The following is a 15713-nucleotide window of genomic DNA, read 5'->3' on the forward strand; positions in this document are numbered from 1 at the left end:
CTAAGGCATTAAAGTTTGGGATCATGTACAGGAATAGTACAAATGTGCAAGGACACGAGACAGGGACATGAATGTAGTTATTTTGGGATTTCATTTTATTCTGTTTAGTGCTTGGACACTCACTTTAATTTTTGCACAGTCTGTGGTGTTTACCTTACACACAGTGAGGTTATTAATGCAGGAGTTGCTTGCTCCTGACCAGACAAACGTAGCTGCTTTTAGGTGCCATCTTTAGTTGAGGAGGGCAAGAAAACTGCCCCATGGACAAGCCTCTTTCTCCCAGGTACTGGGCTTGCTTCTGTTGCACAATCCTCATCCACTCCAGCTTACTTCCTCTCACAAACTCCATAAGCCACAGGCCTGCTTCCTCCTCTCACTCTTCCATCTACCCCACCAGACTTGTTCTTTCTCCATGCCCCCTTTCACTCACTGCTTGTTATCTCATGCCTGCCCAGCCACTCCCATGCCCCTTTGCCCTTAAATCAACTCCCACTTATGTCTCTGTCTTGGATCCCCCAAGGCTCACCCTTAGGAGGCTTTGGGGAGGGGGATACGGGAAGGAGAGAGGAGGCCCAGCAGCCATTCCCCCATCCTCTTCTGGGGAGGCTGGTATCTTTGCATTCTTTGAGGGTGCTGGAAGGGGTCACCATCCCTTCCAATCCATTTGGGCAGTTGCCAGCATTTTCAAGAGAAAGACCACTGGGCTTCCCAGCCTCAGGGAGCCCAGGCCCATCAGGCTCACTGAGCCCTTCCCATCCCCTTTTATAGACAGGGCCCAAGGAAATAATGCTCCTTAGAGGGATGGGTTTCTTTGCAATAGGGGATCTCCACGAGCAGGGAAAGCCCAGTTGGTGAAGCACAGAGAAACTCTGCCCACTCAGGGGAAGGATTTCTTAGCTGGGAAAGATCCAAAACAAATTAATTACAGATCCTACCAGCAGAAGAGACATCCTGCCTATTACGGAGTGATCTGCCCTGCCCCAAACTCCCTGCTCATTCCACCTCTTCATAGGCTCTCGCTTCCCCAACTCTATGCTGCCTCTGTGAACTCCAATGCCACCCATTTAACACAGACCATATCCTCCCCCTTCCTGCTACCACAGCCTCCCCTGCACTCTTGATTGCCAAACATTTGCTGTTCTCCAGTTTCCCCCTACCCCACAGCCCTCTAACTACATCCCTATCTGCTGCACACTACACCATCTCCACTAAATACCCTACATAGCCCACCAGACACTGCTGCCCCCAGTCTTTCCAAGCCCCTATTCACAACCGGCAGTCCCCACTAGTCTTGTTTTCCCCATGCTTATAGCCATCACTACATGTTTTCTTGACTACTGATTTTGGCTGCCCTCTGCTTCCCTGTGCCTCTGCCCAATCATACCCTGAACTTTTACACATTCTAAAAAAACCAGGAAACCGCTGCCTTCAAAAAATGTAGCTGAAGTTGCTTAAGTGCATTTCCTAACAATACAGTCACCAAAAACCTTAGAAATCACCAGTTAAGGCAATGTTCACATTTAGACCAACCTCAACTCCTGAACTTTCCATTCAGCCATCACAGTAAAGCAGATGCCCTCAGATCTGTAACCTCCACATCCAATTCCCTTTCTGGGATGATGTACGCTCTCTAAATATATGTGCACTGGAGAAACTCAATGATATGTTATTTGTACATGGAAAAACTATGAGCTTGGAGTTGAACTGTGCCTTGTGCAGAGGAACTGGATGTGTGCATTGTGGGTGGCTACATGTTGGAAGTGAAAGGGAATTTGTTGTGTCAATGAGTGTATCTGTTTGGTTGTAATATCTGAATGGTGAGATACGTGAATTGAGTTTGGTCTGGATGCATATGATGCCCTAACTCAGTGGCGGGCAAACTTTTTGGCCTGAGGGCCACATTGGGTTTCGTAAATTGTATGGAGGGCTGGTTAGGGGAGGAGGTTGTGGCCTGGCCCCCACCTCCTATCTGCCCCCCAGGACTCCTGCCCCATCCAATCCCCCCGGGACCCCTGCCCCATCCACAGACCCCTGCTCCCTGACTGCCCCTGGGACTCCTGCCCCATCCAGCCACTCCTTTTCCTTGTCCCCTGACTGCCCCTGGAACCCCTGCCCCTGACTGCCCCCTGCCGCCCCATCCAACTCCTCCTCCTTCCTGACTGCCCCCTGGAACCCCTGCCCCCATTCAACCCCCTGTTTCCTCCCCCCCCAACCAGCATCCACATCCCCGCCCCCTGACCACCACCCGGAACTCCCCATCCCTCAATCCAACCCTCCCTGCCCCGTTACCGCACTGCCCAGAGCACCAGTGGCTGGCGGTGCTACAGCTGCGCCGCCTGGCTGGAGCTGGGTCATGCTACCGCTGCTGCCGCCACCATGCAGCACAGAGTGCTCTGTGCTGCGCGGTGGCGTGACTGGCTCCAGCCGGGCGGCGTGGCTGCCTGTCCTGCTGCTCTGGGTGGCGCGGCTGTAGCACTGCCAACCACTGGTGCTCCAGGCAGCACAGTAAGGGGACAGGGAGCAGGGGGAGTTGGACAGAGGAGTTCAGGGTGGTGGCCAGGGGGTGGGGGTGTGGCTAGGGCTTGGGGCGGTCAAAGGGCAGGGAACAGGGGGGTTGAATGGGGGCAGGGGTCTGGGGGAGCAGTCAGGAAGGAGAGAGGGGGTTGAATGGGGTGGCAGGGGGTCTGGGGGCTGTCAGGGGACAGGGAACAGGGGGGGTTGGATGGGGCGGCAGGGGGTCCGGGGGCTGTCAGGGGACAGGGAACAGGGGGGGTTGGATGGGGCAGGAGTTCCGGGGGGGGGGGGGGGGCCAAGGGGGGGGAGGAAGGGGGGGGGGGGGCGGGGGGGGGGTGGGCGCCAGGGGGCGGGAAGCGGGGGGGGGCGGGGCCGGGCTGCGCCTGGCTGTTTGGGGAGGCACAGCCTCCCCTAACCAGTCCTCCATACAATTTTGGAAACCTGATGCGGCCCTCATGCCAAAAAGTTTGCCCATCCCTGCTCTAGAGCATCTAGAAGTCAATGAGTTACACAAAAGCTTATGTCTTTTACCAACAGAATTTTCTCTGATAAAAGATATTACCTCACCTACCTCTCACTAATGAGTTACTTAGATGCTTTTGAAAATCCTTCCAAATATAGACTTAGAACCTTTTAAGGAAGCTTAGGGTCATATTTTAGAAAAAATTGACAATTGTAATAGAAGAAAAATCTAAGGCAGATTATAGTAAATAGAGGCTAGAGTAACAATATTATTGTTAAGTATCAGTCCGTGTTAGTCTGAATCTGTAAAAAGCAACAGAGGGTCCTGTGGCACCTTTAAGACTAATAGAAGTATTGGGAGCATAAGCTTTCGTGGGTAAGAACCTCACTTCTTGCATCTGAAGAAGTGAGGTTCTTACCCACGAANTCAGGGTCTGGGCTCCATTCTGCCTGGCATGGTACAACAGTAAAAGACTGGCTCTGCACCAACGAGTAATTAATGTAATTAAGACAGGATTCAGCAGTGAGTGTAAAAATATTCTGACGGAATGGGGGAGGGAGGATGATAGAAACTGTAATAAGAACTTGTTTTTACAAGGGCCAGATAAATATCAGAAGTCCCTATTGGCCATCTGCCTAGCTGTTATCTGGTGACAGTTTCCCGTAGGCATCACAGTAGAAGTGAGTCACAAACATTTAATTGCTGTTTTTCAGTCTTATTTTTTTTAAAGATATAAAATTGTCTACCAATAAATTATAACAATAATATTAACAGAGGGTCCTGTGGCACCTTTAAGACTAATAGAAGTATTGGGAGCATAAGCTTTCGTGGGTAAGAACCTCACTTCTTCAGATGCAAGAAGTGAGGTTCTTACCCACGAAAGCTTATGCTCCCAATACTTCTATTAGTCTTAAAGGTGCCACAGGACCCTCTGTTAATATTATTGTTATAATTTATTGGTAGACAATTTTATATCTTTAAAAAAAATAAGACTGAAAAACAGCAATTAAATGTTTGTGACTCACTTCTACTGTGATGCCTACGGGAAACTGTCACCAGATAACAGCTAGGCAGATGGCCAATAGGGACTTCTGATATTTATCTGGCCCTTGTAAAAACAAGTTCTTATTACAGTTTCTATCATCCTCCCTCCCCCATTCCGTCAGAATATTTTTACACTCACTGCTGAATCCTGTCTTAATTACATTAATTACTCGTTGGTGCAGAGCCAGTCTTTTACTGTTGTACCATGCCAGGCAGAATGGAGCCCAGACCCTGACTGGGACCTCCAGGCACTCTCACAATACAAATAATAATATCATCATCATCATCATCATATAAAAACACATCATCTAAATGCTGGACAAAAGGAAGTTGTGTTCATTCATCCGCCCTCCCCCACCCAGAAGTAACTTCGACCTTTTCAGATGTCAGGTGATTCTGATAATTACTGTATGTGTGCATCAATATTCCTGTTTGTAGCCATGGTCCTGTTTTACAGCCATCAATGTTATTAGCCAGCACCCAGCAGGAAGTTCCAGTGCATGATCCTTTGATATCAGGACTCCTACCTAAACTCAACAAATATTTTTTCTGAGTGGGGGTTAAACAGGCGGAAGATCAAGAGGAAACATGACATACAGTTGACACAAAACAAAGGGAAGAGGAAACAAAGATAAACACAGAAAATAAATTAGACGAAGAGGAGAAATGAGGAAACAGAAGCAACTAACTGGAAGTGAGACAGCTAAAGGAAATGTCCTTACCCATCTGGGCTTAACAGGGATACGTATTTTCCCAAAACTATGGTACTTTTTATTTGCTGCTTTCTCGGTTTGTCAGCCTCTCTATGGGTCATTAATTTGTTCCCTGTCTGACTGTTCTACCATTAATGGTGCACAAGACATCCCGTAGACAGTCCTCATGCATTTGAGATGAAGGCAGCGAGATAGCAGAAGCAGGCAGGAACAGCTTGCTTATTTGGCAGTAAAAAGACAGAGGAGCTGGCAGTCAAACAGAGAACAGACAGGATATAGCAAATTACAGGGTTCTTCTTCTAGCTTTTTCCACTAAATAAATGTTTTCCGCAATGCACAGATGCCCTCTTGGGAAAGTAACTCCTAACAACTGCCATGGCTTGTTTGCTTCCTGAGCTAAGCATTTACCTTTTATTCTACACTCTTCCCCTTACATACCTTCTGCCATAAAGAAAATGTGATAATCTTGCATAATGTGACCACATCTACTCATTGACACTTCCAAATAGCCCAAAAATATATTTTCCCCCCATCACCCCAAGAGGTTATGCTGAGATTTTCCTGAAAAGTAGAACAATTATTATGTAATTCACAATTCAAACTAATCTCCACATAGAGGACTAACACATTGCTATAGAAAGCGTACACACTTTTGCACAGTATTTCCACTTGTGACTGATCTCCACGTACATGCACATACGTTTTGTGACAAGTATTACTGAGTTAAAGGGGCTGTAAGTGATTCAGAATAGCTGCAGAATCAATAAAAGGCACACATTTTCAACTACTGCACATTTTTATGCACAGTATATTTGCTATTGTCAGGATTTATAGACCTTCAAATGTTACTAGTCTTCCTGCATTTTCTCTCTTTCATATTTCAGTTTTGTATTCCATTTTAGGACTTTACTATGCCGTTGTTAAAAAAGCCTTATCTTCAGTGGCAGTTTTGCTGGTGTATACACTGTAGGTTGGGGTCCTTTGAGCCTGTTGGATTTTAAAACATTCTCTAATGCTTCATGGAGAACTTTGAAAAACATTTACTTGAGAGAGAGAATCCAGCCACATATCCCCACATTTTTATTGCTTAGGGACTTTTGCATAAAAATGAATCCATCTGCTCCTGCTCTAATTCATGTGAAATAATATTGCTTTGCCTATAATATCAGAGAGATATGCATGCTAGACAACTGTGATGTCGCAAGGAGAACATAAGCAGAAGCTGATTAACACACTTTTATGCAAAGGTTCCTCATAAGATACAACGAACCAACAAAAAAAGAAAGACAAGTTTTCCCAGAATATATGGTATTCAAACAGAAGCCCCCAATCCTGCAATCAAATCCATACAGATTGACATGCCCATGAGAAGTCAGAGGGATTCTGGACCAGGACAAGATTCTGCTCATACAGATCCGTTTTCAGGATCCGGGTCAGAATTTACCTTATACAAATGTTTTCATAAGTTTTCTATGGGGTTACTGCTCAGTCTTCCCTGAGGTGGCCTTTGGCTTTTTAAAATTAAATGCTACCTTTTGCACATCACCTGTATCAGCAGAGGCATCGCTGGCATACTTTCAGTACAGGATAGCACAAAATCTGTAATGGTTATATAAAGAGGACCCATTCTAGCATTGGTATGGACAAGTTCTATATGTAATGTACGTGATTCCATTCAACAGATGAATGTTGGCATCATCTTTCCATTTCAGCAGATAATTTCTTGGAATAAGGCTTGCTAATTATGTGACCCAATTGCTTTAATCGTTCCTTTTAACAATCTCTCTTGATCAGTAGATATAGATGCAACATATGCTGTATATGATTTGAAAGTATTTGAGAGGAAAATCAGTCCGAAAAGAACATTGTGCAGCTATATGAGAATCTGTTGAAGTCTTGTAAAAATAAAAGCGAAAGGTCTAATAAAACAGAAAGATGTGATCTGCTTTCCCAGACTCTCTCCCCTACTGCAACGAAACAGGAATAAACCAAGTCTCTGTCATAACTCACCTTGTATCTTTTTTTACATCCAGGAACAGGACAGGCAAAAGGCTTCTCATCCCCTCCATTCATACACATTGAACTGAGGATAGCTTCCGAGCTGATGGCGCTTTCTGTGGTCCAGGACTCATCACTGTCTGATTCTTCATAGTCTACTTCTTCCTCATCATATTCGCTACCTAAGAAACCAGGGTATTTCACAAGAATAAAGTGAAATCATTGCAACACAATTCATTTTTATTTCATTGTTCCCAGTGCCTTATAACTCGCCTACACCCTTCTTACTTACAATGCAGGAAGACAGGTACTTTTAATCACATAAAATGTCCTGGCTATAGCTACTACTTCATAAAAACAGTCACTGTACCTTTCTTAAGTAGCTACAAGATAGCTGATAATATATTTTCATGAACAATCAACCACAGTGGCATTAAAGGTTCAACAAGGGATTGATTACAAACTCAACTTCACTACTTTTCTAATAAAAGAGTCCCTCTCTCGTCCAAACCCCACCTAGAAAACAGATAATTTTTCTCCAACCTGGTATTTTTTAGGGCTTTTCCTTTACACGATACAATACCGAAGAGCATAATTTGACAGATCATAAACAGTGTAAAATAATACATTGACAAGTCCTAATGCATTTACTAGCCCTTTGGAATTAAATGGAATTATAGCACAACATTAATAAGAATTATAGTGTAGCAATTATAGTTGCGAAATTCATTCCCTCAGGTTTAGGGATAAATGGCTGCTTTGACCCCATTCTGTTCCAGATATGCTACAGCAGTCATTTGAGCACCTGGTACTGAGGTTTTTAATTTTTTTTTTAAATTGCAATAACTCAATAAAAAAGTCTGAAGAAGAAATTAAATGCAAAACAAGGAAAGTGGAAAGGCAGAATTTCAACAATAATGATAAGTACAATAAAAAAAGGAGAGTCTCAGCTGATAAAAGCAGCAAATATACCCAGAGAGAGAGAGGAGGAGGGAACTTATGCTGGAGAGACTTGTACGGACTGTGCAGCTTGCACGAGGTGCTGTGGGAAATGGCAACTCCCCTCTGATCTTGCTCCCACCCGTGATTTTTGTCCCTGCCCTGGCAAGAGGGGATGATTTAGCTCCATCTGTTGGAATAATTTCAGCAGTTCCAGACTGAGCCTTATGAGTTTTATACAACTGTTTGGGTTGTTTCCCTCATTATGCACTTTGCATACGTGTCTGTAAGCAGCTTTTTATTCTGAGGCAACACTGCAGATGGACTCCAGATCAATCAGATTCTGAAGAAGCTGTAAGGAAATAAACTTCACAAAGAAAACCCACGTTTCAGCATGTAATAGAGTCTTCACTTTTTATTCCATGTGAAATTAAATATGCCCTGTACTCTATTAAATTATCTATCCCTTCTTGATCTCTCATTTTCCCTGCCCTCACTCTCATAATCAGTTACTCTTTACTCATGAGTAAATATGTATGTCAGCTGGGAGCTGTAAAGTACTTATGATGTGGAGCAATAATCAGATATTTTACATTAGGTCACATATGTCAGGCTGTACTACTTTTTTTCCTATGGTTTTCATTCTTACAGGGTGGAGTGCAGATGAGGGGAGACGGATTGCCTGAGACGTGGGTTCAAGTCCCCGCTCCAAATCAGGCAGAGCAGAGATTTGAAAACACGTCTCCAACCTCCCATATCAGTCACAGAAATGTAGGGCAAGTAGGGACTTCGAGGTCACCTAGTCCATTCCCCCACATTGAAGAAGGAGTAAGTATACCCAGACCATCCTTACAGCTGTTTGTCTAACCTGGTTTTAAAAACTGCCAGGGAAGGGAATTCCACAACCTCCCTGGGTAACCTGTGCCAGTCCTTAACTATCCTTACAGTTGGTATTAAGAAAAACTTCCAACTTAAATCTCCCTTGCTACAAACAAGACCAAAACTGAACACAATACTTCAGTGCTGAGTAGAGTGGAACAATTACCTCCCATGTCTTACATACAATAGCCCTGTTAATACAGCCCAGAATGGCACATGCCTTTTTTTTGTAACAGCATCAAATTGTTGGCTCATATTAAATTTGTGATCCACTATAATCCCCAGATCTTTTTCTTCAGCACCACTGCCTAGCCCAGTTAGTTCCCATTTTGTATCTATGAATTTGATTTTTCCTTCCTATGTGCAATACTCTGCATTTCTTCTTTACTGAATCTCAACTTACTGATTTCAGACCAATTCTCCAATTTATCAAGTCATTTTGAATTCTAATTCTGTCCTCCAAAGTGCTTACAGCCCCTCCCAGGTTAGTGTCTTCCTCAAATTTTACAAGTGTTCTCTTTACTCCATCATCCAAGTTGTTAATGCAAATATTGATTAGTACCAGCTGCAGGACAAACACTACTGGAACCCACTTGACATGCCCTCCCAGTCTGACAGCGAACCATTGATAACCACTCCCTGAGAATGGTTCTTCAGCTAGTTGTGCACCCATCTTATAGTAATTTCATCTAGTTCCCTAATTTCCTTGTGAGGATGTTATGTAGGACTGTGTTTACTGGTTCTCCCCATCCACTAGGCTGGTTACCCATCAAAGAAGGAAATTTTGTTTTAAACCAAGTCTTAAGTCTAGGGAGTTTGAAAGTTAGCAGTACTATTCCACAGATGAATTGCAGGTAAATATAATAATTCAAGTGTGTTGCTATCAATATGAAATATTTTACAGACATATTATTTTACTTTGAGCTGGAGCCTCAGGGTCCATTGTGATTCTAATCCCATGGAACTGAATGAAAAAAACCAATCTATTTAAGCAGATTCTAGTCTAAATGAAATATATAAAAATATTTCTAGCAATAAAAATTTATCCTTTAAATAATGAATGTGGTTTCAGTTGCCTTAGAAAAATAACATTCGCGTAGTCAGTATTTTAACCGTTTCCCCCTCTGAATTTCATTTCCTCACTTGTCAGCATCTAAGAGCAGCAGCCCAAGAGGTGCCGTGTCAGCTTTGCCAATTGTATGAAAATGAATCGGGTTTTTTTAAACATATAGGTTTGCTTTGCCACAATAAACAGGCCTTAGATGAAGTAGTTTGAGTCTTAAGAATCCCAGCTTTGTGCAGTCTTTCCCACGCCGGCCAGGATTCCACTGCACTCCGTTACCGCATCAGGTGTACCAAATGCAATTTGATCCACCGGCTCCTGCTTGCTCCTTTTGGGCGGTTTGCCAGCAGACAGCAGTGGGCTGAAGGGGACGCACACAACAGTGCATGTTGATCAAGATATAGATTTTGATCTCCGCTGGTATTTTACAATAATATAAAAAAAATGGGGGGAGGGGGAAATGAGCACATAAATATTTGCCCTCAGTCGGACCACAGATTGTTACACTTGTCTGATTCAGACATCAAAGGCCTATTTAAAAGGGCTCAGAGACTTAGTTAGCCCTTCGGGGTTAGTGTGTTGCCTTGCACACAGAAAACTGAATGTTCTGTTAGGGCATGCTGCCCCTAAAAGGGCCCTAGCAAAACTGTTAGTGGGCTTACCATTTCTCCTACTGCTTAGATGGGAAGGCTGATCAATCATTCCAGAGATCAGTACCCCCAAACTAAAATATTAGGAATAGACTTCAAAAATCTAGATAGAAAAAAAACATGCATGCATTTCCCAAAATTAGGTGCCCTAAATATTTGGAGGAGGGAGGGGAAATGTCAACAGAAAAGTACATAGTTTGAACAAGGTGTTATACAAAAAGACAATAATATTATTGCAACTTAAAGCTAGTTATGTAACTAGCAAACAAATTATCTTTTTTGTCTGTTACTCTAACATACCATCTCTTCTCTGAACTACTCCACTGGCTCCCCGCTTTTCACTGCTTTAATCCCCTTGCTATCATGTGCAAGACCCTAGGTAGCTCCCCTTATCCTGCACTTGGGGGGAGGGATAGCTCAGTGTTTTGAGCACTGACCTGCTAAAACTAGGGTTGTGAGTTCAATCCTTGAGGGGGCCACTTAGGAATCTGGGGCAAAATCAGTACTTGGTCTTGCAAGTGAAGGGAGGAGGCTGGATTCAATGACCTTTCAGGGTCCCTTCCAGTGCTATGAGATGGGTATATCTCCATATATAGACCTCCAACCTTGTTTTGTATTGTTTCCCTCTCTCCTGGACCCACCCATGAGGCCAGCCTGAAATAATAACTAACCACTGGTAATATTTAAAGCCCTATTCATCTGTTTCTCCTCCAGTTCGCTCCATGCCATCTCTTATGCCTCACCTTTTGCATGCAATGCTTTCACAATTCTGGCCCACAAAGTCACTTCCCCTCTCTTCATTGAATTCTCTCCATAGATTAGCCTCCTCCGTGCTTCCCACAATAAGTGAGCCAGTAATAGAATAGATCTTTTTGGTTTATTTTAAACTAGTTATTCCTTCTACTGAACTCTCTCTCCTATGCTGTGAGACTGTCTGGGGAGTAAGAAAGTGGCTCCAGGCCGCTGCCTCTCTGAGGGAACGCCAAGCAGAGGGTGGGATCACAGTGGAGGGAAGGAAGCATGAAGGCCTCATGCTATGCTGTGTTTAGGACCCCAGATTGCCTTGTCTCAGCCAGGTGTACGAATGAATATAATATAGACAAACCATCCTCATCATGCCATAGAATACATGTGATCCACTCACCAAGCCATTTTTCATTGACCACACAAGTCCCCCTTTCATTGAAACTAATTATAAATGGCACTTTATGCCCTCAGAAAGCTCTAACTAATTAAAATGCCAGTTACTAGGATGGAAAAAAATTATACTGGGCCACAAAATACTGTAAAATATGCTGACAAATTACTTCATTTCTGACATTTACAATAAAAAAAAGTTAAAAACAGAAACAGAAACAAAATATTTTGATTTGTTGAAATAAAACACATATGTGAAAAGAGACTATCTATGATTATTGCCTGTGTGCTAAAATGTCTTTGCAGCATGCTAAAAAGAGGCAGAATACCATAAGGGCCTGATTCTCCACTTATTAAGGTCCACAGGCGTGTTGCTATTCACTTCAGTGGAAGCAGGACTGGGCCCCAAGCCACTGTCTGAATTCTTTATGAAAAGAATAACATTTCTCCTTTTTCCAATCGATTGAATCCATAACTTGCATTGCTTAGGAGGGAGATATTGATCACGTCACAGGGACTAAATCATCATGGAGTCAATATTGCAGGCCAGTTTCTCAGATCCACTGCTGTAAATCTGGAAAAACAATTTACTTTTGTGGAATTTACTGTGTATTTACATTGCTGTAACTTAGACCAAAATCTGCCCCTCCATGTGTGTGATTTATTATTTCTTTTTCTCAGCTGTTTGAGTAAAACAGTATGTCTGCACTGTAATTGAAGATGTGATTGCAGCTTGGGTAGGCATAGCTAGATTAAAGCTAATGTAGGTAACACACAAAAAAAGATAGCAGTGAAGATGTGTTGGTGTCGGCTTCAGTGTGGGCTAGCAAGGGGAGTATCTATTCAGGGTCCTTGCACAGACTTGTACAGCCTGAAATCCATGCTGCCGCATCTTCACTGCTATGTTTAGCCAGGCTAGTTAGATTAAAGCTAATCTTCAGGAACGCCTTTAATTGCAGTGTAGATATACCCTAAGTAAGCAGTTTCCAGCTGTTGCACATCATTTGTGATGATCCAACTGGTACAGTTTGGCCTCCCATTCATATCTAAAGACTTCAGTATTTGCCAAGAAAAATGAACTACAAACACAAAAAGGCTGGAATAATCATTATAAGAAACAATTCATTTCTACAGTATAATCAAGAGTATTAATGCTGTACTTCCCCTTCTGTTCCCTCCCCTCCAAAAATATAACTGTTGTCTCTGTACACAGTATATAACAATGTAGTTTAAGAGTAACTTAATTTACTGCGGTTGGACATAATGCTTTTAGTGTCACTGAAAGTTCATGCAAGTTCCAATGTTCTCCCATAAAACCTCAGTTTCACACTTTGTCCTGTGTGGGACTTGCAGTTTGTGTTTCATAAAAAATAGTTTTATGAGAGTACTTCTTATTTTAAGAAACCTGTTTTCCTACATACTTTGACAGCTTCCTCGAAATAAAAGCCTGCGAACTATTTTTAGTATACTGTGAATTTTGATCTAATGCTAATATATTTATTGATTTGTTGAAATTTCTCTCTCTCACAAGCAGCAAGGAAAATACATTTCCACAGAAGATACTCATTGATAACATTGAAATGCCTATGAAGTCATTCACAGTGAAATACTCTTCACTTGCACTTAGCACAGGAAATCAGTGCTGGGGCCATTGGGGGGTGAAATATGCTCCCAATACCAGGGTCCTAGCTGCTGTGCAAGCCTCTGGTAGCAGAAAGCTGGCTAAGCCAGCTCTGCATCACCCCTTCTTGGGGCATCCCAGTATAAGAGAGATACCAGAGCAGGAGAAGGATGTGACTAGAGTACCTTGTGCTCTGACAATCCCTATTGCGACTCAGCCCCTGGGATTGGGAGCGCATACGCGTGGCTTTAAGATGCCTTTGCCCTCACCAACTTCTTCAGGTCCTGATTGAGCAGAGCTGAACTAGACCCAAATAAGGGCCCAGGGACTTTAAATCTGACCAATATTCTGTGAATAACCAGAGCAACAATTGGGATATCCCATCTCCTAGAACTGGAAGGGACCTTGAAAGGTCATCGAGTCCAGCCCCCTGCCTTCACTAGCAGGACCAAGTACTGATTTTGTCCCAGATCCCCAAGTGGCCCCCGCAAGGATTGAACTCACAACCCTGGGTTTAGCAGGCCAATGCTCAAACCACTGAGCTATCCCAGCAATGTGCCTCTTTCATCCTACATTTGTCAGCAGGTAGAACAGATGACAGCAGATTTCCTTTTGGCTCCTGCAGTGATAACAGGAGAAAAAGCCTGGTAATCTTATTGTAGTCACTGAGGTCAGCAGCGATTACACTGATCTGACAAAGGGACCAATAGTGTTAACTGAGAAGATGCCTTAAAAAAAAAAAAGTCATATTTTTAGAGTGGAGCTGCACTTTCAGTTGTGTAGAGAGAGCCATACACTGGCCCTCTGCACCAAGGGTGAATTTTAGACTCTGGGTTTTCTGCTGGGTTGAGAGGGCTGCGTATTGGAATGGGGGCTAGGGTGTGTGTGTGTGTGTGACATGCCGATTTAGATGTGTTTTTGTATGTTTTAAATATTTTTCATCTGTGTAACCCTAGTGACATGCTGTAGACGCACTATGTACCTGGGGGGGAAACCCTCAACTCCCCCCACCCCCCGTGCAAAAAAACCCCAAAAACCCACCACCTCCACCACCACCACCACAGAATTGTTTCACAGAACACTGGCAAGATCTCCCTCTCTCTCTCTCTCTCCCGCTCACACACACACTTTTTTCCCATCTCCTTTAGAGTTTGGGTGGGATTTTTGGGTGTGGATTAAACACGCATCTGAGGTACTAGACTGATATCTCTGAAGACTGACTTTTTTCTCCAGAGAACAGACACAGCACACGCAGGGCAAGTATTCTCTTGCTTCGCCATCAATGTGTCTCAGGGCGAGCCTACAATGGAGCTGGAGCTTCAATGTCCAGCTTTGGTAGACATAACTGTGCTTGTCTTGATCGAGCTAGTGCACTAAAAATAGAAGTGTAGCCATGCGGCACAAGCAATGGGATGGCTTAGCCACTCTCTGTGTGATCACATCTGAAATCTTAGTGCAAATCTAGCCCCTCCCACCTCCCACTGACAGCTGCACTTCTGTTTCTATTATGTCTACCCAAGCTGGAAATTACACATCCAGTGCTCATGTAGACATACCCTCAATCGCACCTTTCAGGGGATTGGATATTAGTTCATTCTTCATGGCCACTGAATCCTTGGCATCTCTGCTGAGATTGCTGCCAAAGCTGCCAATCGGCACTGTTGTTGTTTGTCAGATGGGCACCTGTCTGCTGGTAACAGGGCCGAGGCAATCAGATCATTATATGTAGGTCACCAAACAGCTGTCAAAATGGCAACAACTTACAATGATTAATTACTGAGTTGGATCTGGATTTAAATCACTGAGCTAGAGGAGATGCTCTGTATCCTAATACCAGTCCTCTGAGCAGCCTGTCTCAATTGTTGTGTGGTCTGCTGGCTCCAACCCCTTGCCTACTAATTCATATTCTGAAGTCAGCAGTACAACAGAAACCTTGTGGTAGTGGACTTGGCTAGCAGCATCCTGCTTTCCCTTGCAGGAGCAGGATTTGGCCTGAAAAGTTTGTCAGGGGGAAACTATCTTTTCTTTCTCTCCTCTCCTTATACAGAACTACCTAATGAACTACTTAATGATTTTTAACAAGAGGAACTATCCTCCTGCTGGCTCTCCCTGAATTTAAGGCCTCACTGGTGAACGCATATTGAGAGTGTTTTTAAAACACACCTTACGTAACCATAGATAGAGGGATTCAAACACACAGAATGTGTATTTTTTTAAATACAATTTTTCATACTCCCGGCATTTAAAAGCACTTGAAAAAAAGAAGTTGGATGAAGTGATTCTGATGGCAAACTTCACAGCTATTTTTAACTGAGCCATCGCTTAGGTCAAGGACATTGTTGCCATTATTGGCAAGGCCACACTGAACGCCCTTACCTTTTCTGAAAGATGTTAAGGGGTCTCTGACTTTCACCTGGACTGCCAGAAGGCTGTGTGAAGGGACACAAGTTTATACCTACTTTGAAGCATAGCACCTGAGATGCTGCATCAACACTGCAGTGCCATGGTCAGCATGTAGGTGTGTAGGTCTCATTCTTTTCTACTTATCTGCTTCAAGTATTATTTATATACTTCAAGGTATCTGTTACTTTAGTAACTTACGCCACGAACCAGCCAAGTGTCTAAGCATGTGATCAGCCCACCAAAGTCACATATTACTACAGTACATAAGGCCCCAATCCATATTAAAGTT

General features: G+C 43.4%; 1 protein-coding gene across 2 annotated transcripts in view; it reads right to left on the reverse strand.

The window, feature by feature from the left end:
- Positions 1 to 15713, reverse strand: part of JAZF1 (JAZF zinc finger 1) — a 284073-nt gene that overhangs the window by 10711 nt on the left and 257649 nt on the right. For both annotated transcript variants that reach the window (XM_034760695.1, XM_034760696.1), the window contains one exon: positions 6745 to 6914. In XM_034760695.1, the coding sequence (XP_034616586.1) occupies positions 6745 to 6914 (170 nt within the window). The remainder of the gene's footprint in view (positions 1 to 6744; positions 6915 to 15713) is intronic.

This window comes from Trachemys scripta, chromosome 2, assembly GCF_013100865.1.
Source record: "Trachemys scripta elegans isolate TJP31775 chromosome 2, CAS_Tse_1.0, whole genome shotgun sequence".
NCBI classification, from domain to species: domain Eukaryota; kingdom Metazoa; phylum Chordata; order Testudines; family Emydidae; genus Trachemys; species Trachemys scripta.